We start from the raw sequence: 18374 nt of genomic DNA, 5'->3' as shown, positions 1-18374 counted from the left end.
GAAAAACATCCTAAGATTCAAATGGAACTTCAAAGTTCTTTCCAAAATTTACTAGTAATCAGAAGAGTGCAACACTGGCATAAAGACCAACATACAAGTCTAACAGAACAGAATAGAGTCCAGAAATAAACGCATAAATACTAGGTCAAACCATCTGAACAAGGATGACAAGACCATTCAATGGGAAAGGGGTAGTCCTGGGAATTGAACTCAGGGCTTGAGCACTGTCCTTGGGCGTTCTCAAGGCCTAGTGTTCTACCACTTGAGACACAGCACCACTTCCAGCTTTTTCTATGTGGTATCAAGGAATGGAACCTGGGTCTTCATGCATGCTAGGCAAGCACTCTTACTACTAAGCCAAACTCCTGGCCCCAATCTAATCTTTTCTCTTTTCTCTTCCCCTCCCTCCCTCCCTTCCTTCCTCCCTCTCTCCCTCCCTCCCCCTGCTCTCTCTCCCCAATCTAATCTTTTTTTCTCTTTTCTCTTCTCCCCCCCCCTCCTCCTTCCCTCCCTCCCTTCTCTCTTTTATGCCAGTCCTATGGCTTGAACTCAGGGCCTGAGCACTGTCCATGGGCTTTCTCAAGGCTAGAGTTCTCCCAGTTGAGCCACAGCACCAGTTCTGGCATTTTCTATGCATGTGGTATCAAGGAATTGAATCCAGGCCTTCCTTCCTGCATGCTAGGCAAGCACTCTATTACTAGACAAACTTCTGCCACCCCACCTCCCCCCTCCCTACTCAAAATCTTTTCTGTGGTCGTACAGATATTTGATGTAAGCAAAGACCCCCAGCCTAGCACATGCTTTTCAGAATTTTCCACTTGCCTGTAGTAGCGAGACTGAAGATAAGTTGAACACACAGCTTTGGAAACGTGACTAGCAGAACCAAAGTCAATGACCTTCACTCGGTAGGGTTGGCGAACTGGATCGACCAGCATTATGTTTTCAGGCTTAAGGTCAGCATGAATCAGACCCAGACTCTTGAGTTTCATCAAGGCCGTGGCTACCTGCTGTAAGATGGGTCTGATGTACTTGAGTGGCAGTGGGCTAAACTTGTTCTGCTTTAGAAAATCATATAAGTTCTGCTCCAACATCTCAAACACAAGGCAGGTGTGATTCTTATGCTGAAAGCACTCGTAAGAACGAACAAAATTATATTCATCAGCATTCTCACTGCTTAGGCGGGAAAGGATGCTCACTTCTATCTGCCCTTGTCTGGCATAGGAGGGGTGGTTCTTCAGGATTTTAATAGCCACAATTTCCTTGGTGCTCCGCTTCCAGCACTTCGCCACCTGACCAAATGTCCCCCGGCCGAGGAACTCTAAGACTTCATAGCTATTGGTCATAGAGCACAGGATCTCATGCTGAACCAGCTGGTAATCCCCTTCCCCACTGGAACTGCTAGTCTTGGTGGTCACAGTGGTGGTCGTGGCAGCAGCACCCACCACAGTTCTGTTTTGCAGCATGAGAGGGGGATGTTCTTCTATGATCTGCACGCTACCGTTGCTGTCAACTTCCTCACTTTTTCTTTTCAATCCACATTTTTGATATGGCTCAAGCAAAGAAACGTTGCTTCTGTGCGTTAGGGTCTGGCTGCTTTGGAAGGTTGATGGAGCGGTGCTGCCTGAACTGTCAGCAGCTGTTACCACAATGTGCTCTACTGTGGGTGCTGGCAGGTGGAGACCCTGGTCGTAAGCAGGAATACTGAAATTTGCTACCTGGTTTGAGGAGCTAGCTTGCCCTTGTGTGGCTGGGAGGGCTTTGCTGTGGGTGTAATACTTGTCGCTGCTGCTCTGTCCTGAGACATCCCAGCCAGAGGGTTCTATTTTCAGTTTCTTCGCACTGCAGAAGGCACTGGACGACACTGATGGGGGGGAAAACACCTGCAGCTGTGATGCCATACCTATATAGAGAAAGATGAGCCAGACCACAGGGTTAAGAGACATATATGTGGAAGCACACTTAGTGCAAAGAAATGTCATCTCCCATCCTCCCAAACATGAATAGCACCCAACAACACACTGCAGCATAAGCCAAACCAAAAAATGTTCGGGAATATTACATTTGAAAAGGACCATTGACACAAAAGACAAAAGGATGTACCCAGGTTGGTGACAAGGGTGGAAAGAATCTTCTGAAAAACTTCAAGAAAGAAGAAAACCTTGTTAATGGCTCACACCTGTTAGGGGCTCATACCAGTTACTCTTTTTTTTTTCTTTGCCAGTCCTGGGCTTGAGCTCAGGGCCTGAGCACTGTCCTTCGACTTTCTCAAGGCTAACACTCTACCACTTGAGCCTCAGCACCACTTCTGGCTTTTTGCTATGTATGTGGGGTACTGAGGAATCGAACCCGGGTCTTCATTCACGCTAGGCAAGCACTCTACCGCTAGGCCAAACTCCTGGCCCACCAGTTACTCTTATTTCCAATTAACCAGCAAAAGAAAAGAAAAGAAGGAAGGAAATAAAAGGAGGTGTGGATGAGGTTATGGTACCAGCCTTGAATAACAACAACAAAATTCTCCAGGACAGCTCCAGGCCCAAGACCAGCACTAAAAAATTAAGAGAGAAGAAAGGATGAGCTTGGTGATGAACCCTGTAAGCCTCCCGCAAGGCTAGCCTGGACTATGCAACAAATTCAAACTGTTCTACACTGATCATCTACCTCAGCAAGGAAAAAAGAAAAAACAGGCACCAGTGGCTCACAACTATAACCCTATCCACTGAGGAGGCTGAGATCTGAGGGCAATTTGAAGCCAGACTGAGTAGGAAAGTCCATGAGACTTGTTTTTTGTTGTTATTGTTGATTGTTTATTTTGCCTTTTCTGTGTATGTGGTACTGAGGAATTGAACCCAGGGCTTCATGAATGCTAGGCAAGCATTATACCACTAGGCCACACTCCCAGCCCTCCATGAGAGGGCTAACCCCCAAAAAGCCAGAAATGGTGCTATGGCTCAAAGTGGTAGAGCACTAGCCTTGAGTGAAAAAGCTCAGAGACAGCACTCAGGCCCTGGCGTTCAAGCCACATGACTAACAAAAATTAAAATTAAAAAAAAATAATAAAAAATAAAAGTAAGCTGGGCTCTGGAGGCTCACACCTGTAATCCTGACTAAAGTCAGGAGGCTGAGATCTGAGGATCAGGGTTCAAGGCCAGCCCCTGCAAGAAAGTCCATAGGACTCATTTCCAGTTAAGTACCAAAAACACAGAAGTGGAGCTGTGGCTAGCTTTGAGCACAAAAGTTCAGGGACAGCCACAGGCCCTGAGTTCAAGTCCTAAAGTTCAGGGACAGCCCACAGCCCCTGAGTTCAAGTCCTAAGACCTGCACCAAAACAAAACAAAGAAAAATAAACATAACAGAAAGTGAAAATAACCGAGCTGGGCGGGAAGCATAGCCTAGTGGTAGAATTTGCCTAACATGCAAAAAGCCCTGGGTTCAATTCTTCAGTACCACATCCTCAGAAAAAGCCAGAAGTGGCACTGCTGTGGCTCAAGTGGCAAAGAATAGCCTTGAGAAAAAAGTGTCTGAGCACAGTGCCCAGGCCCCGAGTTCAAGCCCCAGGAAAAGGAAGGAAGGAAGGAGAAAGGAAGGGAGGAAGGAAAAAAGAAAAGGACAAAAAGAATCCAACTGTTGGGGCCGGGAGTTTGGCCTAGTGGTTAAAGTGCTTGCCTAGCATGCATGAAGACCCAGGTTCGATTCCTCAGTACCACATACATAGAAAAAAGCCAGAAATGGTGCTGAGGCTCAAGGGCTAGAGCTCTAGCCTTGAGAAAGTCCAAGGACAGTGCTCAGGCCCTGAGCTCAAGCCCAGGACTGGCAAAAAAAAAAAAAAAAAAAAAAAAAGAATCCAACTGTTATAGATACCAATTCCTCAAACTCATTAGGCCAAAGAATAGACACAAAGATTTTTTTCCCCCAGTTCTGTGGCTTGAACTCAGGACCTGAGCACTGTCCTTGGGCTTTTTCAAGGCTAGCACTCTTCTACTGAGCCACAGCACCACTTCTAGTTTTTTCTATGTATGTGGTACCCAGGAATCAAACCCAGGTCTTTGTGCAGTCTAGGAGAGCACTCTATCAGTAGGCCAAACTCGTGCCCCCCCCAAAGATGTTTTTTCATAATAGAGTCCAAGCATTTGAAATATACACCATTTCATATGATCTTCTCCTCCTTACAATCTGAACTGCACGGGCTTTGGGCTCTATATTAAGTCGTTTTCTCTTCGCATACTTTGTTTTCAGTATTATCACCCAGAATTAGTTATGTGCAAGTCTAACTCCATTGCTAATTCAGATACTTCTCCCTCTCCACCCCATCCAAACCCTAAATGCAAATAACCACTTTATACTGCACTTCAAATTCAAAATAACCACGCCACCCCCCACTTAGCTTTCGATCTTCATTACAATACCAGAGTCAAAACTCTGGAGCAATAAGACTGACACACATTTAATGCATTATCCTCCAAATTCCTGTTCCTATTCTTCTTGCCTATTGTATATCCCTATACTATTATAGTTCAAACTATCAATAGCCTCAAAATTAATCACCGTGAAAGCATCCAGGTAATCTCAGTTTGAGTTCTTTCTGGTTAGTTGTGGGGCTTGAACTGGGCCTATGCGCTGTCTCTGAGCTCTTCTTCAGCTCAAGGCTACTGCCCTACCCCTTGAGCCATAGCCCTACTTCCAGTTTTCTGATGGTTAGTTGGATATAAGAGTTCATGGAGGGGCCAGGAGTTTGGCCTAGTGATAGAGTGCTTGCCTAGCATGCATGAAAGCCTGGGTTGGATTCCTTGGTACCACATACATAGAAAAAAGCCAGAAATGGTGCTGAGTCTCAAGTGGTAGAGCTCTAGCCTTGAGAAAGCCCAAGGACAGTGCTCAGGCCCTGGGCTCAAGCCTAGGACTGGCGGGAAAAAAAAAAAGTGTTCATAGACTTTAATGCCTGGGCTGGCTTTCAATAGCAATCCTCAAAACGCAGTCTCCAGAGTAGCTAGGATTACAGTAGCTGAGATTACCGCCACCTTGTGGCGGTAATCTCAGTTTTTAAACAACACAAATCAGATAACTACCTCTTTCCTTTCCCTAGAGATTTTCCACTACTTATACTCTTTAACCTGTTTTAACAAGCTCTACAAAATCTGTATGCTACCGTCCAACATTATTTCACTCTGATTTCTCTACTCCAACCCTTCTTTTCCCTAGTTTGTTTTGAAATATGGATTCCCTAAGTAGTCCAGGTTGACCTGCTGTCCTCCTGCCTCAGTCTTCCATGTTTGAAGTGCTGGGATTACAGATATGTGCCCCTCATCGGCTCTTTCTTTAGTTCTTGTAGGGCCACTCCACATACTCCAGGCACTACTGTGGTGGACACTGTGGTAAAGACTTCAAGCTGAGTACTGTTCCCTAACATTTTACTCTTCCTTCCCTCTTCTGGCCACTCCTCCCTCAACAATATACACTCCCCACAATTATCCCTACCATGGTTTCCCACAGTATTCTGCACCACTCGGGAAGCTGCGATCTGAGGATTGTAGTTCAAAGCCAGATCAGGCAGGAAAGGTTGTGACTTTTTTTTTTTGGGGGGGGGGTGTCAGTTATGGGCTTGAACACAGGGCCTGGGCACTATCCATGAGCATCTTCGTACCCAAGGCTAGCACTCTACCATTTAAATCACAGCACCACTTCCTTGTAAAACTCTTATCTCCAATTCACCATCACAAAGCCAGAAGTGGAGCTGTGGCTCAAATGATAAGTGTTCTAACCATGCCCTAAGTTTAAGCTCCAGGAGCAACACCAATACACAGATGTTTAGGACTAAGGATGCAGTTCAGTAGAAGAGCTCTTATCTAAAGCATGTAAGGGCCTGGTTTACACTCCTATATACCTTTTTTGTGCCTTGTTATAACTACAACACAACTGCACTGGAGTATTCTCATCCTTCAGTTTCTAAAAAGAGGTTGGAGTTTACTTTAAGAGTTTCCATAATTCATCTAAACCTTGCTAAGAAAGCACAAATTAAAATCTAAAGGCCATTGTCATTTAATAGGGAGGCCATGAATAGAAATCTATCTATATGACTAATGCAATATCAAATAAAAGAAAAATCTGAAATAGTCCCCTTATGAAATTTTCCTGTTAATACAGGCAAGTATTTATCATCATAAAATTAAGTCAAACTGAACAAGGAAGTAAATCATCCATTGTTTTCCTTTAATCTCTTGAACTTATTTTACTGATCTATCCAAAAGATAAACCGAACTTTCAGTAACTAAAAGTATTTAGTGAAACAATATAAAATTTGCCGTTGGCACTGTCTAAAAATAAGGGATTATAAAGTTTATTCAAAAAGAATCATGAAATGTAGTGTCTTAAAAAAAAAAAAGACTGAGAATGAACTAGGATTGTGACCTAGTGATATAGTGCTTGCATGAAGTCCTGGGTTCCATTCCTTGGTACCACATACACAGAAAAAGCCACAAGTGGTGCTGTGGCTCAAGTGCTAGAGCCCTTGCCTTAAGAAAGCTCAAGGACAATGCCAAGACCCTGCATTCAAGCCCCATGCAAAAAAAAAAAAAGGCTGAGAAATTTGGCTTAGTGGTAGAGTGTTTGCCTAACATACACAAAGCTGTGGGTTCCATTCACCCATACCATATACACAGAGAAAAAGTCCAGGGGACAGGAGTTTGGCCTAGTGGTAGAGTGCTTGCCTAGCATGCACAAAGACCCGGGGTTCGATTCCTTGGTACCACATACATAGAAAAAGCTGGAAGTGGTGCTGTGGCTCAAGTGGTAGAGCTCTAGCCTTGAGAAAGTCCAAGGACAGTACTCAGGTCCTGAGCCCAAGCCCAGGACTGGTAAGGAAAAGAAAAAAAAAAGCCCAAAATGGTGCTATGGTTCAAGTAGTAGAGTGCTAGCCTTGAGAAAAATAAAGGACAATGCCTAGGCCCTAGGACTGGCAAGAAAAAAAAAAATTGCATTTAAGCAAGAAGCTGGTGGCTCATACCTGTATTCCTAGCTACTTAGGAGACTGAGATCTGAGGATTTTGGTTCAAAGTCTGTCCTAGAGCAGCAAAGTCCATAAAACTCTTATCTCCAATTAACTACCAGAAACTGGAAGTAGTGTTGTGGGTCAAAGTGGCAGAATGGTAACCTGGAGTAAAAGAGCTCAAAGATGGCACCCAGGCCCCAAGTTCAAGCCCCACAACTGACAAAATAAAAATAAATAAACAGAGGGGGGAAGGGAAATGGGGACCATGACATGTGAAAGGGTATCAATGTGTGGGAATTAAGGCACCATTTATCTGGCAAATATCATGTAACCCTTATATTAATTACAATAAAAAATACATTTAAAATAAACAAATAAATAAACACACAAACGGTGCTGTGACTTTAACTCTTCACACTGAACACTAAAAAAAGTTTCATTACCCAAGTGCTGATGCCTCACATCTGTAATCCTAGCGACTTGGAGGCTGAGAATCAGAGTTTCAAGCCAGCTAGAACAAGAAAGGCTATGGAACTCTATCTCCAATTAACACCAAAAAGCAGAAAGTAAAGCTGGGGTTTAATTGGTAGAGTGCTAGTCTTGAGAAAAAAGCCAAGGGACAGACAGTACCCATGCTGTGAGTTCAAGCCCCAGTACTGGCACATGTATATATACATACATATGCCAGCCTAAATTTTAACTAAAAACTGCTAAACTTTAACTTAAACTAAATTTAAACTAAAATTAAATTCAACAAGCTAAAAACTAAACTAAAACTAAAACTTGCTCTTTTAAACACTGGATAAAGATGCCATAACCGGGCACCAATGGCTCACACCTATAATGCTACCTACTCAGGAGGCTGAAATCTAAGGATGGATAGATAATGGTTCAAACCCAACATGGGCAAGAAGGTCTGTGAGACTCTCATCAACAATAAACTACTCTGAAAAAGCCCATGGTTCAAGTGCCATGGTTCAAGTGGTAAAGTGCTACCCTTGCTCATAAAAAGGCTCAGGATAGAGCCCAGGCCCTCAGTTCAAGTCTCAAGTCAGGCCAAGGAAAAAATACACTAGAGTGCACAAAGTTGCCTTTGAAAATACAATGCTCATCCTAGGCAAGATCTCTCAAACAAACAACAAACCGAATTAACATCTTTGGAAATTTTACTATGTTTAAGAGTCTGTTATAAAAATTACTAGCCACCCAAGCAAGGTGGCTCACGCCTGTAATCTTAGCCACTCAGTAGGCTGAGATCTGAGGATCAAGGTTCAAAGCCAGCTCAGGCTCAAAAGGACCTGAGACTCTTATCTCCAATTAACCTCTAGAAAGTCAAGAAGTGGGGCTTGCCTGAAGGGTAGGGCAGTAGCTTTGAGAGGAAGAGCTCAGGTACAGTGCCCAGGCCAAGTTCAAGCCAATGACCCACAAAAATAGATAGATAAATAAATAAATAAACAAATAAATAAGTAAAATTTTTAAAATTACAAATATTTTCAACTCACGTGAGAATAGCTACCAGTAAATTAAAACATTAGTTCTTACTTCCTAAAAATGTGTACTTCTTGGTTCCAGCAATGAAGTCTCTTTAGTTCAAACTTCATTTCTCAGAATTTAACAATCTCAGTACAATAAAAAATTTGCCCACTGTACTAATCCCACACTAGAGTTCATAGATACAAAACCACTATAACTTGTACTTAATGCTCAAAAGAACTGGCAATCTCCTCCAATTAACTTTGGAAAACATTCAAAATAACTGCACAAACACAATAGCAAACATCATTTATTGGATACTCCAACTGTTCTGTACTCTAGGTAGATAGATAATTCTACCACAGGGAATTCCAGTATCAGAACTCTGAACGGAATGATTAAATGTAACTTCCAAGTGTTCATCTGTTTTCCTTAACAGACCTCTAATAAAACCCTGCTGCTTTTGTTCAGTGTCATCTTTGCCTCTTTGAAACAATATAATAACTGGTGACCTAAATAACCTAAAAAGCAGTCCTATATATTAATTTCTTTCTCTAGCACTTGCCATTAGTTGACATGTACACAAATATACACATGGTCTAGTACACACTCCAGTATACAAGAGGAAAATTATTTCCTTTAGCAAGATAATTCCCTAGTCAACTTTAGCTTGAAATATATTTGTATTTAAAAGCCTTCACAATAAGGCTTCTTCATATTGGGTTCCCACAGAACATTTCATTACAATTAAACTAACCTACTTTGTTCATTAAACATATTATTCTTTAACAAGTTGAGGAACTATCTATTATTTTTCTGCCAGGAATTGTTCTATACATCTTAGAGTTGCATTTAATATAGACAAGATCCCTTATTTCCTGAGCTCACATACTGAAGTCAGAGAGACATACATACACCAAAAGAAACACACACCTTGTCTATCCAAGAAGTAGCAACTAGTGTAAAAGCAAACACAAGGATGTGACGAGACAAATATGGTAGTCAGGAAAGGCCTGGGTTGGTGGTAGAATTTAACCTAAGATGTGATAGGGAGCCATTAGGTGGGAAAAAAAAAAAAAGACAGCAGCATTTTTGAGGAAGAAATGTGTGCAGAATGGAACACAGAGTGGAAGAAGCAGAACCCAAAAAGGCAGGAAAGGAAAACCTTACACTCTAATTTGGGGGTTACTCTAGATCTTAAGTATCACCCTTTATAATTACTTAAATAAATTTGACTGTTAAACTGCAAGCTCCTTAAGGACAATATACAGTACTGGAGTGTCATAACACTTTTCCCTTTTTTGTCTCAACCTCTCTCTCCACCTTCACTCTTCCAGTTCTGCATAATGGTTGGCATACCCTATGGGTCAAATATTAGTACCTCTCTATACATACTTTTAATATATAAATGTATAGAGACCTCAGAAGCCAGAAGATAAAGTACACACATATATATATATACAATATATACATATGCAAATATATATAACATGTGCAAACGCGCTGTTTTATATATATCATATATTATGTATATGATCATACATAGTATATATTGTACATATGCATCCACATGCGCGCACACGTGCATGCGTATGCATGCGTGTGTGTGTGTGTGTGTGTGTGTGTGTGTGTGTGTGTGTGTAAAATAGAGAAGAAAAAAGACTGGAATCTGAAGAACACCACTGAATCAAAGTCCCACCCCCTTCCTGTAGTATTTACTTCCTTCCGATGCAACTGTATGACAAGCCAGTTACTCAATTGATATTACAAAATAAGGGCATGGAAAAAAAGTGTTGCTAGCTACCAGCATAACCACAATTACAGGTAACTTCAGCTGTTTAAAATGCTCTGGCCAGGGCTGGGGTTTGACCTAGTGGTAGAGTGCTTGCCTAGCATACACAAAGGCCCAGGTTACATTCCTCCATACCACATACATAGTAAAAGCCAGAGGTGGTATATGGCTCAAGTGGCAGAGCTCTAGCCTTGAGAAAGCAAAAAGACAATGCTCAGGACCTGAGTTCAAACACTAGGATTGGCCAAAAATAAACAAATAAATGCTCTGACCAGACCCCAGTGGCTCACACCTGTAATCCTTGGTATTCAGGAGACTGAGATATGAAGATCACAGTTCAAAGTCACCCTGGCAGAAACGTCCCCGTGAGACTCCCATCTCCAATTAACCACTCAAAAACCAGAAGTGGGAGAAGGGAAATGGGGACAAAAGCATGAGCAGAGATATCATTGTGCGAGAAGTAATGTACCTACTACTCGATGAATGTAATTGTAACCCCTCTATACATTATCCTGACAATAAAATAAAAAATAAAAATAAATAAAAAACCAAAAAACAGAAGTGGTGCTATGGCTCAAAGTGGCAGAGCACTAGCCTTGGAAGGAAAGAGCTCAGGGAAGTTTTCTAGGCCAGAGGTCAAGCCCCATACCCCATCAAGAAGAAAAAAGCAAACAAACAACAACAAAAACCTCTGAGGAGAGAACAAGAGGCATAGTGGGTAAATACAATAATAATACTCAATTTACATATGTGAAAACAGAACCAAGTAACTTGAGGGAATGGATACTGTTGGGACAGATGAGAAAAGAAAGGAGTGACACTGATCAACATGTACTGTATTCATAAAAGATGTGAACTAAAACTCCTAAGTACAACTACTTAAAGATAATGAAAAATAGGGGCTGGGAATGTGGCTTAGTGGTAGAGTGCTTGCCTAGTATGCATGAACCCCGGGTTTCCATTCCTCAGCACCACATACACAGAAAAAGCTGGAAGTGGTGCTGTGGCTCAAGTGGTAGAGCTCTAGCCTTAAGCAAAAGAAGCACAGAGACAGTGTCCAGGCCCAGAGTTCAAGCCTCAGGGCAAGCAAAAATAAAATATAAAAATTTTAAGCTCCCAATATTAGTAAACTGGCTGAAGGATGCAGTCCTTCAACAAGGATATGCTTTCCTAAATGTCATTATCTCTTTTAGATTGATCTGGAAAAACAAACCTGTAGCAATGGAAAAACAAAAAGTACTTTGTGCAAGGAAAAAGGTATTATTTTACATGGCAGTCTGTATTGTTCATAATTTTGAATTAATGAAAACTATGCCTTGAGGAGTTTCAAGCACAAGGACAAGGTCAAATTAAGAAAGCAGAAATCGAGAGGCTGGGAATTTGGCCTAGTGGTAGAGTGCTTGCCTAGCATGCATAAAAACCCAGGTTCAATTCCTTGGCACCGCATATACAGGAAAAAGCTGGAAGTGGTGCTATGGCTCAAGTGGTAGAGTGCAAGACTTGAGAAAGCCCAAAGACCAAAAAAAAAAAAAAAAGCAACCAGGAATTAAGAGGCCAGGAGTTTGGCCTAGTGGTAAGAGTGCAAGAAAACCTGAGTTCAATTCCTTGGTACCACATACACAGGAAAGCCAGAAGTAGTGGTGCTGGCTCAAGTGCTACAGTGATAGCTTTGAGGAAAGCCCAAGGACAAGAGCTTAAGCCCTGAGTTCAGTCCCTAGGACTGGCAAAAAAAAATAAAGGAGATATCAAGCCAGGCTCAGGTGGTTCATGCCTATAATTGTAGCTACTCAGGAGGCCTAGATCTGGCAATTGAGGTTCAAAGCCAGCCCCAAGTACAGAAACACTAGAGATTCTTATCTCCAATTAACCAATAGAAAGCCAGAAGTGTGTTGTGGCTCCAGTGGAAGGTTAGAGCACTAGCCTTGAGCTGAAGAGCTGAGACAACACACAGGCCCAGAGTTCAAGCCCCACAACCAAAGACAAACAGACAAAGCAGAAACCAATACAGCATAAATAATATTAAGAATTTCATTCAAATGTGCTAGTAAAGGCAGAAGGAAACAGGACCTAAGTAACAATGGCTTAGCAGATGGGGGTGGAAGTCTCTTTCCTAGAGAATAAGATAACTTTTGTCAGCATGCCAAGGGATGTGACAAAATGAGTAACTGTAAAACATGAAGACATTTTTGGCTGGACAAGAACACAGTGGAAAAAAAAAAAAAAACAGCACAGGACTTTCATACCTAACAGATTTTTCCAAGATGGACCTAAATGAGACACAAAAAGGCCTAAGAAATTTCACACATTACTAATGAACGGAAATTCCGGCAGGGAATTAAACTGTTCTGATTATTTTCAGTTAAACATATGGTGAAAGCACATTATTGGGTACCCTAAAAATTAAAAAAAAAACAAAACAAACTAAGTTTTCTTATCTTCAGTAAACTCAGAATATTGTGTCTAAACCCCCCCCCCCAAAAAGAAAAAAAATATATGTAACTTTTTCTTTGTCCTTTTTTCTGGTCCTGGAACCTAAACTCAGGGCCTGAGTGCTGTGCCTGAGCCTCTCTGTACTCAAGGCTAGCACTCCACCACTTGAGCCATGACACCATTTTCTGGCTGTTTTGAGTAGTTTATAGAAGAAAAGAGTCTCATTAGAACTTTCCTGTCCAGGCTGGCTTTCAACCACAATCCTCAGATCATCTCAGCTTCCTGAGTAACTAGGAGTATAGGCATGAGCCACCAGCGCCTGGCTATGTAATTTAAGTGCCAAATTATGTTATATATTAGGCATCTAGGAGCTGAATTTCCACAACCAATAGGGATCCCAGGAACAACAAGAACAAATAAATTCATACCAGAGTCCTGGTAGTTCCAGCTACAGGAGAATCCCTTGAGGTATAGTTTGAAGTCAGGCAGGGCAACATAACATCCTGTCTCCCTTAAAAAAAAAAAAAAGTGGAAGTCTCAGGAAAATGATATTGGTAACTTGTGTTCAGAATAAGAACCAGGGCTGGAAGCATGGCCCAATGGTCAAGTGCTTGCTTAGCATGCACAAAGTCCTGGGTTCGATTCCTCAGTACCACATAAAAACAGAAAAAGCTGGAAGTGGCACTGTGGCTCAAGTGGTACAGTGCTGTCCTTAGGCAAAAGCAGCTCAGGGACAGTGTGCAGGCCCTGAGCTCTAGCCCTAGGACTGGCAAAAAATAAAATAAAATACTGGGGCGCTGGTGGCTCATGCCTAGCTATTCAGGAAGGTGAAATGTGAGGATTCAGGTTCAAAGCCAGCCCTGGCACCAAAGACTGACAAGTAGATTCTTATCTCCAATTAACTACCAGAAATCTGGAAGCGCCTCTGTGGTTCAGGGGTAGAGCACTAGTCTTGAGCTGAAGAGCTTAGGGACAGAGCCCAGGCCCAGGGTTCAAGCTCCACAACGGACCTAAATATTTAATTTTTTAAAATTAAAAAAAATAAAAAAAAAACTAGAAGAGGGCAGGGAGGTTGGCCTAGTGGTGGAGTGCTTGCTTAGCATGCACAAAGATTGGGGTTGGATTCCTCAGTACCACATACATAGGGGGGAAAAAAGCTGGAAGTGGTGCTATGGCTCAAGTGGTAAAGCTCTAGCCTTGAGAAATCCCAAGGATAGTGTTCAACCCCTGAGTTCAAGCCCCAGGACTGGCAAAAAAAAAAATTAAAAAATTAAAAAATAAAACCTAGGCCAGAGCCAGGTGGTGACTTACACCTGTAATCCTAGCTACTCAGGAGGATGAGATCTGAGGATTAAGATTCAAAGCCAACCCTAGCACAAAAGAACCTGAGACTCTTATTTCTAATTAACCTCTAGAAAACAGGAAGTGGGGCTTGGCTCAAGGGTAGGGCAGTAGGCCTTGAGCTGAAGAGCTCAGGGACAACACCCAGACCTAGGGTTAGGGTGGTAGCTTTGAGCTGAAGAGCTCAGGGACAGTGCCCAGGCTGAATTCAAGCCCCATGATCCACAAAAAAACAAAAAACAAACAACAAAAAAAAACCCACCTAGGCCAGGAGCATGACCTAGTGGTAGAGTGCTTACCTAGAATACACAAAGCCCTGGGTTCAATTCCTCAGTACCACATACACAAAAAGAGCTGAAGTGATGCTATGGTTCAAGTGGTAGAGCACTAGCCTTGAGAAAGAACACAGTTCCCAGGCCCCGAGTTCAAGCTCCAGGACTGCCATGCATAAATAATTAATAAGTAAATAACCAACCTATAACATTATAATGTCCAAAGGTGGCTAAAATATTCAATCACAAGCAAATGGCCTACAAGTATAGTTCAAGTGGTAGATCACCTCCAACATGAGGTGGATCTGAGTTTAAACCCCATGAAAAATCTACTACCAGCCCCACTACTGACTTGACAAAACAACAACAACAAAAAAAAAAACAGTCCTGTGGCTTGGACTCAGGGCCTAGGCACCAGTTTTCAGTTTTTTTGGTTTATATGGTACTGAGAAATCAAACCAGGGCTTCATGAATGCTAGACAAGCACTCTACTTCTAAGCTACACTCTTGGCCTGACCACTGTATTCTTAAAAGACCCTATTCACCATTTTACTCAAGAGGTTTTGTTGCTTCCAATTTCAAACACCAATACTACAACAAAATATATTTTGAAGAACATTATTTCCACGAAATTCTTCATCATACTATTATAGAGAACACTGAGATCATTGCATACAAGAAGCACCAACTATTTGAATAGCACAAAATTACATAAAATGACATCTTGGATTTTTAAATGTTTTAGTAAAAGTTTTAGAAAACTACACGAGGGGGGGGGAAAGAACTAGTAATGGTTTGCATTCTCTATAATCTTGACAAGAAAAAAATAAGAGGGAGGAAAAAACACCCAACAATTTACAGAACAGGAATCAAAGTAGTGTTACACAAACAAGAGCAAAATAGCAGGTTTTGCCGAGGACATCAGCCACTTAGTTTTAACCCCACTTCATCCGGAGTATGGAGCCACACTGTTGTTTTTCATCAGTTACTAAAATAGAAACAAAATAAAGGGCAGACTGGGGGGGGGGGTAGAATCTGCAGTTCCATCTACTATTTTGCTAGGAACCGATGGCTCAGGCCTGTAATCCTAGATCCTCAAGGGGTCCTAGGAACCATGATCGCAGTTCCAAAGTAGCCCAGGCAGGAAAGTCCAAGAGACTCCTGTTTCCAGTTAACCACCAAAAGGCTCGTCGTGGAGCTGTTGCTTATATGGTAGAGCGCCAGACTCAAGGGGTGGGGGGGAAGCTAAGGGCCATTACCCAAGCCCTGAGCTCAAGCCCTGGTATGGGCGTGCACACAAAATGTCAATGACACACACCAACACAGGTCCACGACAACCGAATCGGTGGGAAACCATTTACCCAAGCTGGACGCTGCCCTCCCCCACCAAGCAGGAAAGAGGCCCCTACCCAGCCCCCACGGCCCTCGCGGCGCCACCGACCGGGGTCACTCACTGCCCCCACTCGGCACGCGCGCCGCAGGTGGGACCGGAGACCCGGAGGCGCCTCGGCCTCTTCCCGCAGACCGGTGCCCGGGCCCTAACCCAAGGGCTCGGACCGCTTCTTAGCCTTTCCGGACTTTCTTGTTTCTTCTGATTTTCAAGACAAAGCTGTGAAAAGTGGCGACGGGCGGCTGAAGTTCCCCTGAGAACTCCTAGGGGCATCCCCACTCGAGGCCGGGGGCGACCGCGCTTTCCTCCGCCATCGCCACCAGCTACACCGGCCAGCGACGCCGGGACGCCCGGGCTCCGGACCCGCACGACAGCAGCCAGCGCGGCCGCCCGCACCCGGAGATGATGCCCGGTGGCATCGTCACCCGAGGACCGGGAAGCAGGCCGCAACCCGCCCGCCTTCCCGGGGCTCGAGCCCCGCCCGCGGCTGCCGCGAGCGGCCGGGCCTCAGGCAAGCGCCCGAGGCCGGCCGGGAGCCCCGGCAGCCGCGGCTCGGAGGCCGTCGCTAGCGCCCGCCCGCGGAAACTCACCGCCGGTGTGTCTGGTTCTCAGCCGCGAGTCGGGGCTGCCGTGAGGACGCTGAGGAGACGACGAGATCCGGGGCCCCGCCACCGGGTCATCATAGCCTCCGTGCGAGCCGGCCCGGGCCCCGGCCCCCGCCACCCGGAGCCGTCCCCGCGCCCGTCCCGCGGGGGGAGCCGCCCCAGACTTCCGCCCGCCACGCCACCCGGCCGCTTCCCGCCGCCGCCGCCGCCGCCGCCTCGGCCCCGCGCGCGCCCTCCCGGCCTCCCGCCGCCGCCCGGGGCCTCCGCCGGGCCCCACTCCGCAGCCGCCCCGTGGTCGGCAGGCCCAACCAGCCGATCACCGAGAGCCGAGCGCCGAGGCCCCGCCCCCCGGAGGCGCGCCCGGCTGCCCCCAGCCTTCCCCGCGGAGGCGCGCCCGACCCTTCCGACCCCCCGTGGGGGCGCCCCTCAAGCCCTCCCCCCCAGCGGAGGCGCGCCAGACCCCCCACTCTCCACCCCACGGTTGCGCGCCCGCATCCTCCCCCGCTTCCTCCGCGGAGACGCGCCCGCGCCCTCCCTCCCCTCCCCGGCGGAGGCGCGCCCGCACCCTCCCCCTCCCCCGCGGAGGCGCGCCCTCCCCCTTCCCCTCCCTCCCCGCGGGGGCGCGCCTCCCCCACGCTGGGACACCTACTGAGGCGGAAGTGCTGCTCCGAAGCCTAGGGCTGCCGTGCCGTCCCGGGGGCGTCGGGGGCAGCGGAGGCGGGCGCGCCTCCGCGGGGGGCCGGCGGGGGACCGGTGCGGGGCGCCCGCTCCCCGCCCCGTTGCACTGCAGGCGCCAGGGTGACTTGTGGGCGTCTGCCAGCGGTAGGAGGGGATCCAGAGTTAAGATGTCACCCAGCCAGTGTGACATCACCCCAACCTAGTGTGACCCCGCACACCCGAGACGGGGCGCGAGGCTGCGTCTGCCCGGAGCCCGGGCGCCCCGACCTTAGTGCCCCCTCCCCCAGGCGCTCCGCAGCCCCAGCGCCCCCCGGGCGGGCCGAGCCTCCGTCCGAGGGGGGGCCGGCTGGGCGGAGCGAGGGCCGACACCTGTCCCAGTTCCATGCACACCTGGTAGACCCCTCTCACAGAGACTGTGTCACTGTGCTTTTTATCTGCTTGTTTTTGTGCACATGGTCTGGGGCCGTGAAGTTGGAGTTCTCCCTTGGGTCCTCCCTTCAAGTCTGGCCCTCCACCACGTGAGCCACAGCTCCGCTTCTGGCTTTTTGCGGGCTCATTGGAGCTCAGTCTCTCAGACTGGGCTGGCTTCTAACTGGGATCCTTGAATCTCGGCCTCCTGAGTGGCTTGCACTTTACCTTGAACATTTGATTATACCATGCTCAAATAACCTCCTCTGACTTCCTTATTCAAGCCGTATATGATAGCTTTCCTCACTAGACTGTAAAGTCCCTGGGAGAAAAAAGCATGTCTTCTTTCGCATTTGAGCCAGTGTCTAGAAGAGTAACACCGAGCAGGCAATACAAAGTGAATGGCATTAGAAAGGAGAAAATACTATAAGAATCTGAGACATAATGTGAAAATGATTTAAGAATTAAAAACAAGTATAAATAAGGTACACATAAGGATCTAAATAGTCAGACGAGGATGCAGAATTACAATGATGTGGGAGTCCATCAAGAAACTGTCACACAAATTTTGAGATATGTTTGGGAAGAGAAAACAGAAACGTGGGAGAGTAGATTAGCATGTCTTAAGAGCTGAATTGAAACTAGGCAAGATAAGTAATTGTGTTTGAAGTTTCCTTTTTGAGCAGGATCTACTCAACCCTAGATAGGCCTCTGGTTTTTGCCTGAGGTTTTAGCTGGGCTCCCAAGTGTGCATGCGCATTCATCCTTCTAGTTGTTTCCAGGGTCATCCCAACGTGGGGACTTTATGTTCTCTAAACAGAGGAAGTTTTTGCTAAAATAAGCAAACAAAATTTCCCCGTGGGATTGAACACTTTAGCTAACCCTGGACTCTCTAGGGAAGTAAACTTCCATGTTCCCAACAAAATGAAACTGCTCCCAGTGTTTTCAAGGCAAGAAGAAAACCAAACAACTCCTTTAAAATGTAGCATGGGAGCAGGAGCAT

General features: G+C 45.5%; 1 protein-coding gene across 5 annotated transcripts in view; it reads right to left on the bottom strand.

Annotated features, from left to right (window-relative positions):
- Positions 1-17023, bottom strand: part of Hipk1 (homeodomain interacting protein kinase 1) — a 57148-nt gene extending 40125 nt beyond the window's left edge. For 2 of the 5 annotated variants that reach the window (XM_090334066.1, XM_090334070.1), the window contains exons 1-2: positions 16271-16464; positions 823-1900 (exon numbers count right to left, since the gene is read on the bottom strand). In XM_090334066.1, coding sequence (XP_090190192.1) covers positions 823-1898 — 1076 coding nt within the window. In that variant the 5' untranslated portion in view covers positions 1899-1900; positions 16271-16464. Of the gene's footprint in view, positions 1-822; positions 1901-13105; positions 13189-16270; positions 16466-16934 lie in introns of those variants that run through there. The other 3 variants (XM_090334067.1, XM_090334068.1, XM_090334069.1) reach the window with 3 other exon arrangements.
- Positions 17024-18374: the final 1351 nt, after the last annotated feature.

The sequence above is a fragment of the Megascapheus bottae genome, chromosome 6 (assembly GCF_031878675.1).
Source record: "Megascapheus bottae isolate mThoBot1 chromosome 6, mThoBot2.hap1, whole genome shotgun sequence".
Lineage (NCBI taxonomy): Eukaryota > Metazoa > Chordata > Mammalia > Rodentia > Geomyidae > Megascapheus > Megascapheus bottae.
The sequence above is the reverse complement of the archived record's forward strand: the minus strand, read 5'-3'. Positions and strand labels throughout refer to the sequence as shown.